Source organism: Oryza brachyantha, chromosome 11 (assembly GCF_000231095.2).
Source record: "Oryza brachyantha chromosome 11, ObraRS2, whole genome shotgun sequence".
Lineage (NCBI taxonomy): Eukaryota > Viridiplantae > Streptophyta > Magnoliopsida > Poales > Poaceae > Oryza > Oryza brachyantha.
This window is the reverse complement of record NC_023173.2, coordinates 16,400,921-16,422,667: the sequence shown is the minus strand read 5'-3', so window position 1 is coordinate 16,422,667 and position 21,747 is coordinate 16,400,921. Positions and strand designations below refer to the sequence as shown.

Below are 21,747 nucleotides of genomic sequence, written 5' to 3'. Positions count from 1 at the left end.
CTATGATCTCGAGTGAGACTGAGCTGACAGCCATCTACTAATTACATTACCCCCCCAAATAAAATCACCTTAAAAAGAGATAAGCAGGGGTAATTTCGAGAATTCCAGTGCCATGACAGGGGTATATGCCGGGGGTGCTAGCCTATTGTGCTGTGCAAAGTCGCAATTAAGCTTAGGATATTCCACTGGTGCAAACCAAAAGATACCTGCTTGCTTGCATGCTGCCTTTTTTTCAGAGTGCTGTGCTGTGCATGCCTGAATCCACTCGATGAACTGAACGGTTTGTTTGATTTCTACAAGCAAACAGTTACGTGTCTCATCAAGCCAACGATGATTCTTTCCTTTGATTAATGATTCCTGACACTCCTGTAGGGATGAAAACGGATCGAATATGGTCGAAAACTAGCTTTATTATATTCGTTTTCATATTTTTTTCGAAATCGAAATCGGAATCGGAAACTCAAATATGAAAACGGAATCGAATATTATCGAATACAAATATGGAGCGAATATGAATCGAAACGAATACGATGACGAATATTAATCGGAACATAAAAACCTGTTAAACTAAGCTTCACATATCATTGAAGAAATATAACTCGTTATTTTTAATATAAGTATATAACTTATCAATATTTTTAAATATAAGTGATTACTAATACCATAAAAAAAAATCTGTGGCGGTGGTATGGTTGTGGACGCCTAGACTGTTTGAAGCCAGTTAGCCAGAACCACCTAAGGCTAACACTAGTTGGGCCGTTGGCATGGACTTCTTTAGGTCGAGCTGATTTGATTGAATGATTAATGCATAGGTCCGAATATCTGGAAAAAAATCCGGATTGTATCCGACGGATATCCGAATCCGATGGATATCACCTGTACCATATTCGTTTCCATATCCGAAGAAAAAGAAAATCTGAATTTGATTCCGAATCCAAAAATTTCCGGAACTATCCGACCGAAGTTATCCGAATCCGAAAAACGATCCGGTCGGACGGAAATTATCTGAATCACTTTCAACCCTACACTCTTGTGATCAAATGCAGAGTTGCAGAGTTAATTTCCCGTCTCACAATGTGTGTGATTGGATTACTGCACTGATTTTTTTTTTATGTGTGCACCTTGATTGTGTTCTTGGAAAGGAAGACAGCAGTGAAAGTGTTCGAGAGTAATTTTAAAAGTTTCCACATAATCCAAGTGAAAGTTCAGAACATGTAACAGAAGTTCAGAGTTCAGTTGTTTTGTTGCTTTTAATTTCATTTTCTGTACATGGTTGATCTGATGGGCCGGTGCTTGAACAGATAAATATCTGGGCTTGGTCTGAACATATATAATAGATTTGCATGGGCCTGTTCTGCCATGGGCATGGTTCGAACTGAAGATGAAACACAAACACAATACAAGGTAGCTACTTGTGAGTTGTGAGTAATGTCTTTTTAGTCTTCCATTATTGACCCTTCCTCTCTGGAAAATGGAAGACAAATTTGGTTCAGTATGCAACATGGTGTGTCAGATTATCTAACTCTGAACCAGACACCAGCTTAGGTGGTGTTTAGATTGAGAAAATTTTTGGAAGAAATGTCACGTCAAATATTTGATCGGATGTCGGAATGGGCATTTGGACAAGAATGAAAAAACGAATTTCACGACTAGCTAGAAACCGCGAGACGAATCTTTTGAGCCTAATTAATCCGTCATTAGCACATATTGATTACTGTAGTACTTATGACTAATCATGAACTAATTAGGCTCAAAAGATTCGTCTCAAGATTTCTTACATAACTGTGCAATTAGTTTTTTGGTTCATTTATGTTTAATGCTTTATTTAGGTGTCCAAAAATTCAATGTGATGTTTTTAGAAAAAAATTTTGGGAACTAGACAAGGCCTTAGCTTAAGCTGTCAGTTCTTTGTCATTTCTCTGGAAACACAACATGCAAAACAGCAAAGGCCAAAGGGTCGTCCATCATTCTGCATCTCGCAAGTCTTGCAGAGAAGAAATAGTCAACTGGTCTTGGGTCTTCCTGCAGTGCAGCTGTGGGTGCATGTTCGCATGTAGATCGATGCAGTTCCTATCTTTTGTTGCAGCCTGAACCTATACAATATAGTAGTGGTAATGTAGTATCGTCCTAGCTTATTACAGTTGTTGATTGAAGCAGATATATGAACTACTACTGTAGTAGTTACGCAAATCCAAAAAGAATTTGCAAGAGGTCTTTAAAAAATATTGCGTTGAAGTTTGAACAGAGTCATCTGAAAATTGCACAGTAGCAGTTCTGAAATCTGAACTGATCAGTTCTGAAAATTGCATGTTCTCTGAGAGATGAGACATGTAAACGGAGAAGAGATCGATCGATCGATTCGATCGAACGACATGTGAATGATTTGTACATCAAGGCACAGCACGCGATTGCCGCAGCAGGTAGCACTACATGAGCGTGTACGTCGTTGGCTGCATCCATCCATATATTACACTGCACTGTAGCCATGGAGCAGTACTAGAACACAGTAGTGTTTATGGCTATGCAGGCAATGCAATGCAGTAGTCAAATGTGCAGGGCGCGAAAGCTACTCTACTCCTTGGGCGCGTTCGCAGAAGGGTCAAGCAACTAATCTTTATCTCTCTTTTTCTGTGCACACGTTTTTTTCAAACGACTAAATGATATACTTTTTACTAAAAAGTTTTATATGAAAGTTGTTTAAAAAAATCATATCATTCTATTTTTCAAATTTAAAATAAAAAATACTTAATTAATCATATGCTAATGACGTTTCTCGTTTTGTCGTGCCTTTCTGAAGATTTTGACTTTTTTTAGATTAACTGATTTCTGACAACTATTTCATGATATTAATACTTTGTTTTAAACATACCTGATAGAAAGATTCTATGCAAAATTTTTTTTAAAAAAATCGTTTAGCAGCTTATTTTCCAGCATTTGCTTTTATATCGCTAAGAATACGTATATAAAAGTTTATCCATAAATTATTTTATAATTGTTAGTAGGATATTACGCTTATACGTATTAAAAGCAAAACTATGAGACTGTAGTGATAAGAGTAGCTAGCTATTCAATGCATGCATGTATGGACAGGAGATTTGAGCGGCCAAATGAGTCAAACCTTCCGGTTGAATTTGTCTGAACTCTGTCCAGAGTTCAGAGTCCATGTGTGAGATCAGTGTGAGTGAACCCAGCCAATGCAAACTCTCTGGTTTGAGAGGAGCTAATAGTAGCTTAGCTGGCAATCACACTGGCAGCATGGCCTACTTGTCGTGAAACATACAAAACCACAGTGCTAAAAAATCCGGAGCTGATTGGCTGAGCTGAGCTGTAAATGATCCCTCTGATCCTAAATATGGATTGTTTTAGACCCAGACAACAGAATTAAGAAAAAAAATACTAAATGACTTTGTTGCCCTTTATTTAATTAATATCGTACTGAAAAATGTGAATTATTTTATTTGTGAGGGAGATCATTTATTAAAGTAGTCAAAACTTGCCTAGAAGTTCTAAATTGATTTGTGTTTATAGTATATATTTATATGTATATATGAAAATTAGATACTACTATCAGGTATAGTTACTCTTTTACATCTAAAATACAGAAACATCTACATACACATGGACATGCAAATAATTATGATTGAATAGATGGAGGGCAACAACGAATCTTTACCTCACTAATTTTGGGGCGAAAACATGCTTATGTATCAATAATATTGTGCACATCATTAGTACATGAATGTAATTTTGAGGGGCTTCTTCTCTCTTTTTTTTAAAGAAAAATGGATATAGGAAGGGAAAAAAAATCTGTTAGTAACACAAGTGGAGACAAAATCAATTAATCATCATACCTTATCTCCCAACTAAGTGATAAATTGACCACTAACAACCAGCTGCATCCATCATCATCATCACCATCACGCTGCATGTGTTTGATTCCAGCATGGGATGATCGACCGGGACGTGTATATTGAATTGACGCCATGCTGTTCTCGACCAATTAATTATCATTCCTTGAAGTCTTTATTTTCCCCGACACATCGAAAATCATGTTTATATTGGAGTTGCTACGTTATGATTAACAGATATTTCGCAAATGCAAAAATTAACTCGATGCAGAAGCTAGTGTTAGAGCATGTCCAACGATCAGTGATGAGATGTCTCTGATGATCTTGTTGCTATAAAGATGTATTGGTTTAGCCTCTCCAAAAATACTTGAAATATGATATTTCTTTCACTTATTATTTTTATACTATGTTATCTCACCACAAATTAACGGCCCTAATTATCTGGTGATGGACGGTGAAGGGGAGTGACACGTAGGATATACAATCAGTGGGGCGGGCAGAGGCTGCGGCCCCACGCCACGTGGCAGCACATGCCATCAGCGCACAGCTGTCGGAGGGTGTGGCTCAGGCCGGCGGACTCAATGGTGGGGCCCACGGCACGAGTGACGTGACAGCGCGGGCCCCGCGGCCACGCCGCCCGCCACCCACAGGCCGACACGTGGGGCCCTCGGGACAGAGGCGCGGGATGGGGCCCGGGCGTCAGTGAATAGTGGGTGCGGGGTCACTGGTGTGTGTGACTTCGGGGGATTTTTGCTAGCCTGGCTTTGCTCACCTCCCAATCCCACCGTTTGTATGCTTCCTTATTTTTCTCTCACTCTATTTTACTCTAAAATAAACCAACTTTTAAAATTTAAATTTGTTTCTAAAATAAATTAATTTTTATTTTTTATGAACACTTAGTTCCTATTATATCCTTGCAATAGACTTGCTATAAATCATAGCAAAAATTAATGAAGCATCCATAAATATTTTCTTTATTTATGTTTTTTATATTCATGTTACTAATTGTTTAAAAATTAATGCTAGAAAATAAACTATAAACAAATCTCAAAATTAACTAATGTTTCAAAACTTAAATTTTAACCATGGCTGATAAGCTAACACGTAGACAATGCGGGTGCCGATTTTTTTTTAATTAGGACAGTCATATGCAATATACAAAATCACAATCTACTTGAATGTGCATGCAGTGGTGGTAACATTAGCTTTTTATCATTGGATGGAAAATGGGATTTTTGTCTTCCTCTAGTTGGATAATTGGCACCATGAGTACACTTAAATAAAACCAAAAATGTAAAATTAACAATTTTTTTGAGAATACAGAACGTGTGCACGTAAATCTTACCCCTATGAGTACCTTCGAAGCCGCCTACCATTAAAAGCACAAATCCAAAACTACTACCGTCTTCGTAACCACTAGGCTAGAGGCAAATCGCTGTGAAATTAACATCTGACATGAACATGAATGCACGTAGATTGAACTTGCAGTCCGAGGGGAGCAAAAATATGCAATGCATGTTCTGATGTTCCAGTGTACCTATCACATCACAAATATTGTGTCTAAATTCCAACGTGTACCGCCATGTGTAGGGTGATGAACAACGTGCACATTAAATAGCCACCGAAATATAAGTATATAGAGGCACGATTACTTCAGTACTCGCAGTGTTCCACATGCCTAGCAAAATTTAATATTGCCTCTACCATGCTAATTACTACTGCATCGAATTAATTTGTAATATATCATACTGAGCATTTCAAATTCCAGTTAAGTAATAGTACTTCCTGGTTATATTTCTCATTTTTTTACTGTCAACGCTACAACCTTTTATTAAAATGACTATTTCGACGGGAATAGTAAAACGATTTTGATTGTTGACATGATAAATATTTACCAAAAATTGACAAATACTATGAAATTATGCGCTGAGATCGATGCACACCTTTTACTAATTACTTTCTCCATTTCAGAATATATATGACATATTTTGTTTTATTAAGAAAATAGTTTGACTAAAGATTACACAATATTAATATATTATTATGTGACATAAAATTATAACCATAAAAATACGTTCAAATAAGAATATAATACTTTCAATTTTTTTTATCATAATATAGTAATTTTTTACCAAACCATTTTCTAACAAAACTAAATATCCCTTATATTTTGAAATAGACGGAGTAGTTATTTTAGATCTTTTTTTATGGTTTTTGATATGCCACTTTGACCTTTAACTTTATAATAAAAATATGATAATAAAACTGTACTAAAATAAAAATATTTCTATCACAAATCTAAAATGAGATTTTTTTTACTTAATCACTGAGGGAGAGCTTCTGCACATGAATATTTCGTAAGGACCACTAGACAGGGGTAAAGTACAATGTGGTAATTTAAAATGGGATTTTCATGAAACAAGTATATATACATAGGCATTGCAATATCATCGATCAAACTTTATAAACATTGATTGTACATAGTATATATTGCAGTAATAGCTTCAAAGACAGATTTAAATTTATCCGTGCAACTCCTGTTTGTTGGCTATTTCCTTTCGTACTACGTCGGACATGTCATTCCCTAATCAAGGAACATTCTTTGCAACAATTATGGCTCACCAACTACTCCTCTCCTTATGCCCAGCAGTTGGCATTCCAAGCTGGATGTGTGATGCATCTATGTAGGTCACTCACTCCCTAGACTTTCTTTCTCTACCTTAAAAATCAATAAATGCACGATAAACCCCTGTTTTTTTAATAACTTTTTGTCACTCTTACGAGCAGTGATAATAAATTTGTCACTAGACCAATATGTTATATACATATGAGGGCCCATATGTCATAAACAACGAACGGTAAATTTGTTATCATTCAATCTTAAAGAGTGGCAATAGTTAAATGTCCTTTTTTTTTTCTGGTCTGCCCTTACAGACATAATGGTTGTTGATGGGTGCTTGCCCACATTACAGGCATCAGGTTTAAGGTTTGATGAGTGAGATCCCTTCACATTCTCTCTCACACACACGTAACTGCCATTTGGGTTAACTAGAAGAGCATGATGATGATGATGTCTGTCTGGATTACTCGAGATCAATAGAAGTTCTCCTACTGTCCTCACTTCTTCTCAATTCGTTTTTTTGGAAGAAAAAGTGTATCGGTTTATTAGCAAATGAAAACAAAATAATTTATGATTAAAACTTTTATATAAGAATTCATAGTAATTCAAAAGCAGATATGGTACAGAAACTATGTAGAAAGCTATAAACTCGCCATCATAATTTAGTACTAAAATTTAAATTTGGGCTCGTAAACATTTATAACAAGAGAAGCGGAACTATAGGATCTAGAATATCGACTTACGTGAAGTCAATGTAAGTAATTTTGTCTAGTCGTTTGTTTATAAATTCGAGCCTAGTCTTTTGGCTTATATTAAGCATAAGTGAAATGACTAATTAATGACTGAAAATAATTTATGGTTAAAACTTATATATATATATTTAGCGATTTAAAACAAGTTCAATAAACTATGATAAAAATATCTCAAATCTTTTCTAAATTTAAATTTAAAAATAAAAAAATTATCTTATAAGCATAAAATAAACGAAAATATGCACCGGTAGTATGCCCTCGGCATCCGAACATGAAGTAGCTAGGCTTATCGTAATAAAATTTTTAATAACATGTAACACTTTTTTAAGTGTGTGCACCAAAATTTTGTCGTTAAAGTTATATCTTGTTTACTTCCAAAAGTCTAGACCAAGGCCATTCTGTCAAGGAGAGAGAGAGAGAGAGCATTAGATGAAAACATAAAAAAATTGGCTGGATTAAGTTAATGTGATACAACTCCAAACTGCAAAGCATCCAAGGAAGGTATTGGATAGTCCCATTCTCAGATGTAGCACATGGACACACACACACTGACCACAGCCCCACCGGTCACCATGATTGGCCCAGCTGCCATGTGGGTCCACTCCAAGCTTAGAGGCCTGCACTGGGCCCTACTGGTTGTTTACATTTGTGAAAATTTTACACAATTTTGTACCTGTGCTTTGAGCAACACTAGAAAATTATTAACCCCGTGCGAAACATAAGCAATTTTTAGGCTATTTAGTAAAGATTAAAATTAAAAAACATTATGCTGTTTGTTAGTAAATAAGGAACGGATGACAGTGGGAGGTAGGAGGTTTAAAATGGAAAAAATGATTTGAATAGAAAGTGATTGATATGATAAGTAATAATGTGAATAGTGTTATAAATGTTTACATTTTAATATAAGATTTGAATTCCAAAAATACTTATATTTTAGAATGTAGAGAATATAACCAATTAAAATATGACAAAAAGCTTGCTAATAATCTCATTATTTTTCTTCGAGCTGTAGCATTGTACTGAATCCCGATTGACAGGATGTATTGAAATTAAACAACATTGTAGGGATTTATCAGGTAAATATTTCTGTCACTAATACATAAATCTCGTAGGAATTTATTCACTTTATTGGTTTGTATCGGCAGCAAATATGTTGTCCTTGGGAACTGTACTAACAAATTCTCAAGGAAACACAACCAAATGAAAAACTAAACTACAATGTATATTTATTTTCTCTTCAAAACAGTCAACCATACAACTAGAAAGGGGACTATTTGTAGCTGCATTGTTTAGTTATACTATTTTCTTAAACAAAATCTACATTATTACATCATAACATGTCAGAAAATTGAATAGTGATAACCTACCTAGGTGGTCAAGGTACACAAAACCCCACATATTAAGATATGAACAAACAGTTTCCAACTCTCTCTCACCTCTCCCTGTCAAATGCCAACTCACCACAAATGAAAAAAAAAAGAAACCAACTACTGACCCAAACAAAATTAGGCAAAAAAAAAAGATAATTGGGCTCAATTCATGCCTTCCAAATCTACCTCCCAATTGAATATTTGGTATTTGTTTCTTTCCTTTGAATACCTCTCTCCTCCACTGGAAGCAGTCAAGTCATCCTTGAAAATGCCAGCTCATTCCATCCAATACATAGGCAGGCAGGCAGGCATGCAGTATTGAGCATCTGTACACCACCAAATACATACACAAATCTTTTCTCATCAAATCCTTCCATTTTTTGTACCTCCAATTCAATTTTGTTTTTGAAAAGTTTCTTTTTTTACATGATTATGCTGCCAATAACAATAATAATAAGAAGAAGGGAAGGCAGAGAGACTTGATCAAAAACCAAGTCCTGCTGCTGCTACTTCTTCTCTCTTCTGTGTGTGCTGCAGCTTCTCCTCCTCCCTCTGGTTGCTGCGGCGGCCAACGCCTCGTCTCCTCTTCCGCCGGCGCTGCTGCCGGCACGAATTCAGCCGGAAAAATCTCTCTTTTTTTTTAGGCCTGTATCTTCGCCGGCGACGACGGCGGCTGCGGTTCTCGGTTGGCGTCGTCGCATTTGTGCTTCGTCCTCCCCCTCCCTCTCCCCCTCTCTCGTCGCAAAGAGGGGAGAGTGGACTTATGAGGAGAAAAATTGTAAGTTTGTGTTCTCGCCGATTTCTGTTTGTGGTTGGTTGATTCTTTTTGCGGCGGAATTGGAAGCGCTCCCCGTTATTGTCTCGTCTTCGTCTCCGCGTGTGATACGCGCCGAAATCGGGGATCTTTTCCCCGGCAAATGGTGGGCGTATCCTTTTGCGGCTGAGATCCTGTGAAGGAGTGTTTTGGTTCTTGGTTGCAATTTTTTTTTTGTAGTTTTGAGTGTTTCTTGGCGTTCTCCAGGTGATTGCAGCATTGGTACTAGGCGTTCTTGCGTTGATCCAATGTGGGGATGGGCGGCGATGGGAGGAGGCGCCGCCGTCGCGGCCGCACAGCGTGACTATCACGGAGTTCGGCGCCGTCGGCGACGGCAAGACCCTGAACACGCTGCCGTTTCAGAACGCCGTCTTCTACGCCCGGTCCTTCGCCGACAAGGGCGGCGCGCAGCTGTACGTGCCGAAGGGCCGGTGGCTCACCGGCAGCTTCAACCTCACCAGCCACCTCACCCTCTTCCTCGAGGAGGAGGCCGTCATCATCGGCACGAAGGTAACGAATGGATGGCACTAATTTGGTTACCATCTCTGTTCCTTTTCATGGGTGGATTTGTTAAGGTAGTAGTTAGTTACTGATTCTTGTACTTTGCATTGACAATTTGGAATTAAGGGGTAGGAATTATATGGGAGATGGGTTCTGGTGGGCATGAATGTGAGGATGCCTATCATTTTCAGCTGCATTTGCATTGAATTGTTAGTGGTTAGGATAGGCATCACTGATCAGATCATCTTAGTTTGTTTGGATATGGTTGGTGGATATACCTGATGGAGTAGTGATTTTGACATGTGTAAGGTGATGTCATAAGCCATGGGCTTCAGCTGGGTGGTTAATTTTGGGTCTGGTTGTGCTCTTTGTTATCGCTTTGGATGAATAGAGGAGAATCTTGTAAAGATGTCCCAATCCCAATTAGTAGGGTTATGCTAGCATATGGCTTTTAGTTTCATTCTAATTTTCCCCATTGACAGGGAGTGTTTGGAAGGTGAAACTTAGCTGTTAGTGTGCGGGCAGTAGATAAGAAGAGACAATTCCTTTTTGCATTGTTTTGAAGTCAAGATGTACTCTTTTATCATATATGAACAAAGCATGCACAAACTGCTTCAGTGTAGCCACATGGATTGCGATTGCATGTCTTATATATAAATTCCTTTCATGTTGCCTGCCATATTTCCAAACTTATGCATAAATTTAAAACATATTTTAGAGGTGTAAAACAATTACCTGTTTACTTACAAGGTAAGGATAAAGAATGGCTAATTTTTTATATTTAATTTTCTTGTTGTAGGATCCATCACAGTGGCCCGTTGTGGAACCGTTGCCATCTTATGGAGAAGGCATAGACCTTCCAGGTCCTAGGCATCGCAGTCTAATAAATGGATACAATTTAAGTGATGTTGTTATTACTGGTAACTACTTTCCTATGCCACATTTTTGTTGCGTTATCCTACATAGTTGTTCAGTGTTAATAAACTATGTATGCTTCATCACTTATTTCAGGCAACAACGGTGTTGTTGATGGACAAGGATCGATATGGTGGGATTGGCTTCAGTCCCATGAGCTTAACCATAGTCGCCCGCATATTGTGGAGTTTATGAATTCTCAACAAATTGTGGTGTCAAACTTGACATTCTTAAATTCTCCCGCTTGGAGCATACATCCAGTGTATTGCAGGTTATTTGATATTTATTTAACTTGTTACATTAGGTGTGATTTGGAGAGATCTTTTGCATGTGTATTAATGTCTACTATTTTTGCCTTCACCAGCAATGTAAAAGTCCATAATGTCACAATCAAGACCTCATTGGACGCTCCACTCACTGATGGTATAGTTCCAGGTATGTTTTTTTCCTACTGCTAAGTGCTGATCCGTTGTTCTTTATATTTACACACATTAATGTGTTAATGCTGAGAAGTCTTAGAATGATATGAGAAAACCAACATGTTTTCCTTTTATTGCTAGTTTTGCTGCCAATTTGCAAACTTGGATAAGAACATGCTCAAAAGAAAGCACTCAATAGAAGCATGAGTAGTCTTAATCTACATGCAAAATGTTCTAACAGTGAAAAGATCCCTTCAGAGCCAAAAATATAAATTATTTTTTCCTAACTGGATTGTTATGTCCCACTTTACTGCCATGGGAATATATTTTTAAAATGTTACTAATGACCATTTTTGCTCCAGATTCATGTTCGAATGTGTGCATTGAAGACAGCAGCATTAGTGTTAGTCATGATGCCATATCACTCAAAAGCGGGTGGGACAAATATGGGATCTCTTTTGCAAAGCCAACCTCGGATGTTCATATCAGTAGGGTGGATCTGCGAGCATCATCTGGAGCTGCTCTTGCATTTGGCAGTGAAATGTCTGGTGGAATCTCAGATATTCATGTTGATCACATTCGTATCGACAGTTCTAGTAAAGGCATCTCCTTCAGGACTACTCCAGGACGTGGAGGTTACATAGCAGAAGTAGTTGTCACGGATGTCATAATGGATAGTGTCCGTGTTGCCATTGAGTTCATTGGTAACTGGTCAAGCCACCCAGATGACCATTTTGATCCATCAGTGCTCCCTTTGATAGATCAAATCACCCTTCAGAATATGGAGGGGACAAACATCTCAGTTGCTGGAGTTCTGTCGGGAATAGAGGGCGATCCTTTTACTGCCATATGTCTTTCCAGTCTCAATTTCTCGATTGCCGAATCAGCTGCTTCCAGTGCTTGGTCTTGTTCAAATGTGTCTGGATATTCCGAATCAGTATTTCCTGAGCCTTGTTCAGAACTCCATGATCCATCCACAAACTCTTCTATCTGTTTCTCCTTCCCTAGTTACAGTGCCCTTGCAGTAGCATAAATATACAGAGTAAACTTGTGTTCATCCTTCCCTTGTCTTGTTCTAGTCTTTGTACAATTGAGACATTGAGCCTCCATCACCATCCTTTTCCAATTCTTTACCAATAAATGCATCACAAGAATGATACAATACCCCTCTTATGGCCCTGAGGCTCAGATTATAAGCTGCATAGTGATCTTGAGGAGGAAGAATCAAGTGGGGTTGTGGACAGCTAGGTGCTTGCTTGTACAGTTACATTTCTTCATTCAATCTGTAAGAAATTTTTTTTTTGGTAGGGTTGAGTGCAGAAACATTTTCTTCATACAATTGTCATTTGATTATAAATCATCATATCATGATTAAATTATCTCTGTATATCCTATCTCTTGTGAGCATCAATCTAATAGAACAAGTCACATGTTATCCTCCTGGAATTTGACAGGCTGGATTCTGTATGTAGAGCCAGATGGTCTCCCCTGCTATAAATAAGCAGTTGGTCTCAAATGAGTTGTTAAGACTGATCATGTTAATTGGTCTCTTTGTCCTCTCCTGGGAATTATTAGCTTGTCCTTGTTGTCATGTTGTGCTCTAATGAGTTCATCTTGGGGGGTGTCAATTGTGCAAAGCTCAACTGCCACCTGCTTCTGATGAAACTGATAACTATTAAGTTATGGGGAAGTGGTGTTGATGTTGAGCTGGCCATGCTGGCTGTTCTTATGCACACTTTGCTGGAATCTCTTGATGTCCAAAAGGTTGTTGGCACTTTATTATGTCATGCTAGGCTTCACAAAATGCTCTACTTCTACCAACTGAAGCCTATATATAATCTGTCACCAAAAGGCAAAAAGACACCGCCAGATATTCTACAAAAGTACGACTGTGGGGGCAGTCTAGCCCTTAGGGCGTCACAGAATTCGTATGAATAATGAAACCCCAAGGAGATGTGGCCATAGGAATATACTGCTTTCATAGAATATTTCCAACAGATGTACCAATATGAGTAGATATTCTATCCGGTTCCATAATATTTATTATTTTGAATAATAATGAAGTTAAAGTTTTATAGTAACTTTGATTATTGATAACTTTTAAAGTATTTAGTTTCCCTATTTCATATTATAAGACTTTCTGGGTTTCACTAAATTCATCCAGGTATCAATATATATACTTTATATGTGTCTAGATTCATTAGCACACATATGAATATAGGTAAAATCATAAAATCTTATAATGTGGAGCGGGTGAAATATTTTATAAGTATGAAGACTATGTATAGATTAATATTAAAAGATACTTAATTAAAATCATATACTTGTTAATCTTTCAATATATATTATAAGTGGAAAATAATTGTTAAATTTGTTTTTGAGACTGCGTTTTTATTTAAAATGACAAATATCATATTACTAGGAACCGAAGGGAGCGTTATAGTGTGTCCCGGGAAAAAAGGAAAAAAAAAAGACCAAAGGGGCACTATCATTTGATTAGTTAATTGAACTCTCGTTGAATATGATAATACATTTACTTACAACCTGACTACCTTGAGAATTAATTTCTAAATGTCCTTGTAGTTTACCCAAAATACTTGAAGGTACATTTTTGAGATTTAGCCCGTATATATACTATTAAGAGCTCTTCTTTTACACATAAATTTTACACTAAATTTATAAAAAATAGATTTTGTTGCATGAAAAATTGAAGCAATAAAGTGTAATGATATTAATATAGATACTAGTAAATCTGGATTTATATAAAACAATACATATTGATTCATAAATGAATATAGATATGGCGAAAACATCTTTATCACGTGATACTGAGGGAATATTTTTTCTTGCAGAACTAGCGATGCGTGCTTCTTCGATAACAAACAAAGAAAATTTTGGGGAAAATATTAAAAATATGCAACGCCTTTAACTTAATTGGCTGATTATTTTTACGTCTGGCATACCTTTTCTTTTTTGACTTACCTCGTCGCTCTAGCCTCGCATTTTAACCGAGTAGTTTGTACGTGTTAATTAGGAAAGTAAAATGATCACTACTTTTTATTAGAATATAGTGTTAATTTCCAACAAAATTGTAATACTACAAACATACTTATTACTTTATAATGAAAAATTCACCCACATGATTTTTATGTTTTTAAACTAACTATTTTGAGAGTTTCAACCGTCAAAGTTTCATGTGTGTCCATAAGTCAATAGTGTCATATATTTGATGCTAAATTTTGTATGGAACATAAAAAATGGTCTTGCCTGTAGAAACCACAAGAACATTTTTTTTTAATTTTCTGACACGGAGAACATACATTATTTATGATACTTAGCTTGGGGGGGGGGGGGCAACTATAAGAATATCCATTAACATTTGAATGGTTGAGTCTTAATTAAATATACTATTTAAACATTGTGTTAAGTAGCACAAGACGACTAAATTTTCAGAAATACTAAATTGCCATTTTGTAGTAAAGGCACTTATTGGTGGCACTGTGAAAAAGGAAATGGTATTTATGTTAGTAAAGTCGGCCATTGTAAAACACGAGAATGGTATACATAAGAAAAAAAAGAGGAATGGTATTTATGTTAGTTAGTAAAGGCAACCAATATAAAAAAAAGAAAGAAAGAGAGAATGGTATACATAAGAAAGAACAAGAGATTAGATTGACATAACCAAACCATGTAACTAAATGTTGAAGCTAGCACGTACTAACCAACCAAAGATTATCATAAACCAATTTTAAGACAATTTAGGCATTTAGCTAGGGGGCATCACCTGACCTCCACTAAGCTCTCGCCCCTGCCATTGAGAACTTATGGGGAGGGAGACAATGAGGGCAAAATAGACATTTTGTGTGCCATCTGTCATCTCATTTAAGTGGTTATTATATTTTAGTGGCTATGTTGTTCAATATAAGATTACCATATCTTGGGTGCTATCTAGCAATTCGGAGTATTCATTTACGATAAGGTGTTCTATAGCAAAATATTTTTCTATATTTAAATATATAGTTGTTGTACGATTTAAATTGGTCTAAAATATAAGTATTGCTAATTAAATAAAGTGGCCATACTATTCTGAAACACCAGGAAACCACCTTCTCTCTCCCAATGAAAAGGTATACCTTACCTTACTGTATTTGGGGTTGTTTTACTTAACCTATTGAAGTATGTTACTGTGGAAGATCAAGTCCTCACACATCGTGTTATGTGAAGTTACCATGATTAATAACAATATATGTTGTAACATACTATTTCCATGAGTTGGGGTGCCTAGGTTGAGTTCTGGCATCGAGACAAGGATATTGATGAATATCTTGAGGAGGAAGAGAAGCTAGAAGCTGAAAGTCATTGGTTATGATCAAGCGAATATATCAAAGATGCGAAGAACGAAATGACTTTATATGGCAAGATGGTGAAAGACAAAAAATGCTCGGGCTGTGATGGACCATGTGGTAGCGAAGGGAAAGCAAAATACTTGATGCCGATGGGTCAATCTGGTGGTGAAGGGAAAGAGAAGGCTTCATATCGATGAACCGTAAACCAAATCAATCATTTGAATAGTGCAAGGTGGAGTGCCCAAGATCAAGAGTATGGAGGGCATTGACAAAGGAAATGTATAATTTATTTAGGACTAAATAACTAATGTGTCTAATGAATTGTAGGTTAATAGTCTTGATGGTGAGATGGCATGGCGGTGGCAACCCTTAAGGTGAAGCAAAGAGATGGCATGTGCACATTCCTATTGATATAGTTTTTCTATTTGTATTTGAGAGCATCAAAGTCGTATTATTAAGAGGGATGTAACATTGATATAGTATTATTAAGAGGGATGTAACATTGATATGTTTGTTACGTCTCAGTGCTCAATTAGACCTATCCAAGTGCTTCCTTAAGATAAACCCAAGCCTTAACCTATCATCTAAGTTTCATCCCCTAATATATATAGTTTGTATATGGTTTTATGCTACAAGTTTTAATTTACATCAAGCATGCTTTGAATCATTTGTTTCAATTAATTAAGTTTTTTTGTTTGAATGCACTTTAGAATGATGTGATGTAGAACAACTATATTAAATCCCTTGCTATACACCGTTCACATGTATACCACAATACAAGAAAATACACTATTCACAACAAAATCATACAACCTTCCAATCTTCCGTATTTTTTAATAATATTTCAAAATATTTTAAGATTTATTTTTTACAAATGCAAAACATAATGTACAATATATGCGTACATAACAATACTTTGTTGTCCTTAACATTTATAAACTTAAACAGTGTCATGACATATGTTCGATAGAATTCATAATGAGCTCTAGCAAAAAAAGAAAGAAGAAAAAAAAACCTATATTTTTGGAACTACTGATGTATTTTGTTTTACTTTCTAACTATTTCGGGCGTAGCATTAGCATATGCCCAATTTTTTACGACAAGTATAATATGCTTTACAGAAAAGTTAATAATTTATCACATTTTACAGTTTTATTTTCCATGATCAGTTCATAATTTACACTGACAATTTCTATTTTCCTTTATACATCATATCTCTTCCTTGTCAACATACATCAAATCTCTTCCTTGTCAACATACACTGTTGACTTGTATCTCAATTGAGTGACTGGCAAAAATATAGTAGCAATCATATATCTTCTTGTCAATATGCACCGCTGACTTGTATCTTAATTGAGTGACATAAATATAGTAGCCATGGTAATGCTCTTTGATGTAGCAAAATGAATTCTCCAGTTTGTTAGAGGATCATCAAATCACAAGCTGCTGATATTGTGAGTGATAGTTGAATGAAGATACTTCTACATGTGCTGCTGCTGCAGGGAACTGATGGTCAGAGATTCAGTCGTAATTTTTATAAGGACACTAAAACGAATTAGAAGATTAAGAGCCAAAGAAAATCCTTTTAAGTTAAAGAAAAAAAATATCTAGTCTTTATGATTCTGAACTTGAACGAACATTGGAGATCGTCCTTTTGTAATTATTTTAGTAGCTCAAGTTTGTATTACAAGTATTGCTATTCTGACAAAAGAATTTTTCATCATTGACCAATTAATATTAAAAAAATATACATTAAAATTATACACGTGTAAGGAATCAAATCGACAAGAAGGTGAACACGAAGGCTCCCTCGCACGATAGTTGCAACTGTTTATAAGCTAAAATATAAATTTTAGAATTTAATTTTGGACTTGATTTTGCGTTTTTCATTGTGGATTATTTTACACATTTTGCTTTTAGGTTATTATGGATACGTATATAAAAGTTTTACGTATAAATTATTTTTCATTTGCAGAACACGTTTTCGTCTTTTCTTCTAAAATGCGAAACGCTGGGGCAGCTAAGCAGGCGAAGGCGCGAAGCAAGACGAAAGCATGATTGCTGAGGAGGACTCACTTGGGCAGATTGCTGTTGCTGCTGTTGATGGTCATACATGGTGGCGCCGCAGGCCGCCGACGCCCAGTTCTGGAAGCTGGCCTCGTCGCCGGGCCTCGGCAGATCGTAGTGGCTGCTGAAGTCCATGGCGGCGGTGGCCGCAGCACCGTCGTGCAGCTGCTCCATGTCCTGCCTGAACAGGCGGTCGCTGAGCAGGCTCGTGTGGTCGAACGCCGACGGGTACGGGAACTGCGCGCCGAGCTGCAGCGACGTCAGGCAGTCGGCCTGGCTGAACTCCGGCGGCTGCACCGCCGGCTGCTGCTGCTGCTGCTCGCCGCCGATGTTGTCGGTGGACTGCTTGCTCATGCTGAAATAGCCTGGGTAGCTCTGCATCGACGTGCTTGCTGTGCAAGCAATGTCTCTGCATCAGGAACAGCCTTTCTTGTGTCAATTCACCATGATAGGATCCCGTCATTTCGCTTATGTTTATGCTTATGCTTATCTGTGCGTTTTATAAGCAACTAAAGATATGCAAGCTTTTTGTGTGATTTATTTCTGTAATTAAGTTTGTCAGTGAGTTTAGTCCATGGTGGTTTGTGAAGTGTCTGAATTCACCATCTTGACCTGGAGCTCACCTATGATGGATCAAACTGGCGTCTTCAGGTAGCATCATAGGCTGCTGCTCCTCTGCGCCGCCGGTGCCATGGAACCATGATGAAGTGTTTGGGTCACCTGTTAGTCCTAGTGGGATCTGCATGTCGTTCTGGAACTGAATTTTTCAATAGCAATACTTTGATCAGACATATGAGCCTGAAACCCGGTACTGCACATCTGAGTTCTGCACTCTGAAGCTGAAACATCTTACCTGAGCAGCAGCACACTGTAGGCCCATCAGATGCTGCTTTTCAAAGCTCTCCTATAATACATACACAAGTTGAAAAAAAAAATGAAATTATCTTGAGTAGTGGCATATGTGTTAGTGAAATGATACTTGTGACAGAAGAGTAGCATATCAATTGCCATCAATCAATAATACAGATATTGTGTAGCGAATCAGGCAACATCATCAGCCGAAGTTAATTAGAAGGTTAATACTACATATATTGTGTACCTTATGAAGTCGGATACGATTGAGAGATTCTTTAAGAGATTGCTCCATCGCTCGTATATGTCCAATATTGTCAACCTTTTCAGGTTCGCTCCAATAACTGAAGAATAACATACAACATGTCATAGTCGTCCATTAATCCCTTTTTTTCTGCCCAGTATCTGTGAGAATCCACAATGATTTCTGCCATCAATGTGATATTTTGTATAAAGAATGGGCCCTTTTAAGATCATATACCACCAAACCACTATTGAATTAGGCACTGAATGTAAAAATATATGCATACTAATTGCATTTTGATCCAATGAGAGCAAATAATATGTGGCACTACTCAAGTTATTCAAGAATCCGAGCTATTTTACCTGAGACGCTTTTCAACATCCGCAATTTGACATTGCAAAGCACCAAGATGGCTTGATAATTCCTGCCAAAAATTATTGAAATCAGCATATGAGCATCAGAACCAGGAAGCAAGAAATAAGAAATTGCATAAGCTGTTATATTGTCATCATCCAATCGTTGAAATCTACCTCGACAGTTTGACCCCTGCAATAGATTCAAAAGAATTGCAGAGTCAGAACCTCTCTTTTCTACATACATATGAGTGACAGAGTTTACCCTGAGCCTAAGAAGTCCTGAATATTGACATCATGATCTAGCTTCTTGAATGTCTTCTTTAGGGCCTTCACAGAACAAAAGGAGACTGCTCAGATAACTCTCAATCTTACTGTGCAAAGTAAAAAAATGCCTTTTAAAAAATATATTAGCTGAGATGACATACTTCTAAGCTCTCCAACTTCCTGTTCAGTGAAAAAAGTTAGAACACCAATCAGTTTGTTTCTATTACTTACAGTGAAATTAGGCAGTAAAATTACTGAACTTAAGCTACCTTTTAGCCCTTTCCTGAGGAGTCTGCTGTGCATACTTTGTTATGACATCCTCTATGCTGCTGCAATTGGAAAAACGTTATGTAAATATGCAATTCTGATTAACCTCTGGCATTCTGAATGGTCCAAGCACTTCCATTTTATCTGCAAAACGTTCCTGACATACGGGCAAAGGTTGCAAAGCATTGAAAATACTAGAGGGAAGGCGCAGCAAGGATCATGAATAATCTGTGGAATCGAGTCGTTCAGAAACATAATGCTAGCATAATCCGATCCTCCTAATAGCTAAAATGGACCAAAAATAACATATGCAGTTTCATGAAATTTGCAAGCGCAAACTGAAATTCAGTGCACAGGTGCAAAAACATTCCGAAGCAAGCATGCAGGTTTCAGCCCACACATAGTCTGCAAAAATATTCAGAAGCACGTAGGTTTCAGAGTCACATTGACAGAACAGTATTCAGCCTGAATTCTACATGGAGCCGAACAATCAAACTCAAAAAAAAAAAAAAAAACCAAAACATGCATTCAGGCAGGTTTGGTACCTGTTGTCGCCAACGCAAATGGTGGGCTTGCCGGTGTGGGAGAACATGAGAAGAATGAGAGGGATGTCGCAGAGTATGGACAGCTCCTTGGCCTTCTTCAGAATCCCCGACCTTCGTTTCGAATACGTGACATGCCGGCCGCTGCTGTTCTCCAGCTTCTTTATCTTCAGCTTGACCCTCCCCATGGCGGCAGAGATGCGACGAGACGGCGACGAACTCGCAGCCGAATCCGTCGAAATCCTTCTCAGCGCAGAGATCCCTGCCCTGCCCAACGATCCGGTCTCCGGCGCAAAGGGATAGCATGAATTTGATCCACAGCGACGACGACCGACGACGATTTCTTTCCTTCTCGCTCACCTTGCTGGTGGGTGTGGCGATCGATCGAAAAACCCAGGATCAAAACAACATCTGAGAACCCAGCATCAAAGAACCAATAAGCGAGCGAGCGGGGTAGCTGCTGATATGGATTTGATCGATTTCCCGCGAGGCAGCGCGGGGGGATCGAGCCGGCGAAATCGGCAGTTCTTGGGTCGGGAGAAGAGGAGGATGCGCGAAACAAGAGAAGGAGAGAGAAAGGGGGAGAGAAAAGCGCGGGACGGAGCGAGAACGGTTCAGAAGACACATTTTCTTATTGTTTCCCTCTCTTTTTTTATATATATGAAAAAATTGTTTCAGCTTGTTTTTTGCGTGATTTTCTTTTCTTTATCGATAATGCTCGCCACCGAGCTCCCGAGGACTCCACAATACGAGAGTTAAATGTCGTAAAGATCTAATGGTAACTAGTATTTGTGTATTGTCCATTAATATATTAATGTATATGTTTTGTATACGTGTCTAGATTCATTACCACATATATGAGTTTAGTTAAGGCTAGAAAGTTTTATAATGGGTAGCGGACGCTGTCTAGATTTATATATGTGCTAATAAATTTAGACACATAAACGAAAACATATTCGTTACTTTCTGGTCTGGCCTTGATTTATATATGTGCAAATACATCTAGACACATATAAAAAACATATACATTAATCCATGGATAAATGTATGCAAACTAAGAAAATCTTATAATATGGAACATATGTATAACGTGTAATTGAATCACAATTTAGAAAATTAATTTAGAGGAAAAATATTTTTTATAAAATAATTGAGGCTGTAATTTTGCGTGATTTTTATTGATAGTGCTTCACACCGAGCACCCTATCCGATCCAATTATCATACGCTCCTTTATTACAGTTAAAGGCTGTAAAAATTAATTACAACGAATGTGTAATGTGTAATCGGATCAGAAATCATTTAGATCTCTCTTTATGAGAAAAAATTGAACCTTGTGTTTGAAGACTCTCTTTGTTACATGTTGGATGATACGTCTTAAATAGAAGATCAAATTTTACAAAACCACGTGTATTATGGCCCATACCGCACTAAATAATTTTGACATGAACATGTAACCTCGTGTATTAATTATGTTTAAGAATTTTATAAACAACAATGTTAATCTATTTATCGTGAATCATGATACTATAGCAAAATAAAAATGCTTAATAAAAATGCTTAGGAGATGTT

The 21,747-nt window shown here is 37.3% G+C and overlaps 2 protein-coding genes across 4 annotated transcripts; one reads left to right on the top strand and one right to left on the bottom strand.

Moving 5' to 3' along the window:
* Positions 1-8,837: 8,837 nt before the first annotated feature.
* LOC102712210 (probable polygalacturonase) lies at positions 8,838-12,766 on the top strand. The gene is made up of 6 exons (XM_040528999.1): positions 8,838-9,368; positions 9,612-9,914; positions 10,705-10,825; positions 10,917-11,091; positions 11,185-11,255; positions 11,602-12,766. The coding sequence occupies exons 1-6, from the start codon at positions 9,354-9,356 to the stop codon at positions 12,270-12,272; spliced, it is 1,356 nt and encodes a 451-aa protein (XP_040384933.1). The 5' UTR covers positions 8,838-9,353; the 3' UTR covers positions 12,273-12,766.
* Positions 12,767-16,512: 3,746 nt separating this feature from the next.
* On the bottom strand, positions 16,513-20,720 carry LOC102714323 (agamous-like MADS-box protein AGL65). 3 transcript variants are annotated; one of them, XM_006663027.2, is made up of 11 exons: positions 20,181-20,720; positions 19,638-19,697; positions 19,530-19,548; positions 19,367-19,431; positions 19,279-19,294; positions 19,111-19,172; positions 18,752-18,848; positions 18,506-18,556; positions 18,276-18,409; positions 17,662-18,061; positions 16,513-17,091 (listed from the first exon to the last, which is right to left on the bottom strand). In XM_006663027.2, the coding sequence occupies exons 1-11, from the start codon at positions 20,363-20,365 to the stop codon at positions 17,017-17,019; spliced, it is 1,164 nt and encodes a 387-aa protein (XP_006663090.1). In that variant the 5' UTR covers positions 20,366-20,720; the 3' UTR covers positions 16,513-17,016. The 3 variants fall into 3 exon arrangements, with proteins under 3 accessions (XP_006663090.1, XP_015697842.1, XP_015697841.1); XM_015842356.1 differs by having other exon boundaries at positions 16,513-17,078; XM_015842355.1 differs by having other exon boundaries at positions 16,513-17,081; positions 20,181-20,719.
* Positions 20,721-21,747: the final 1,027 nt, after the last annotated feature.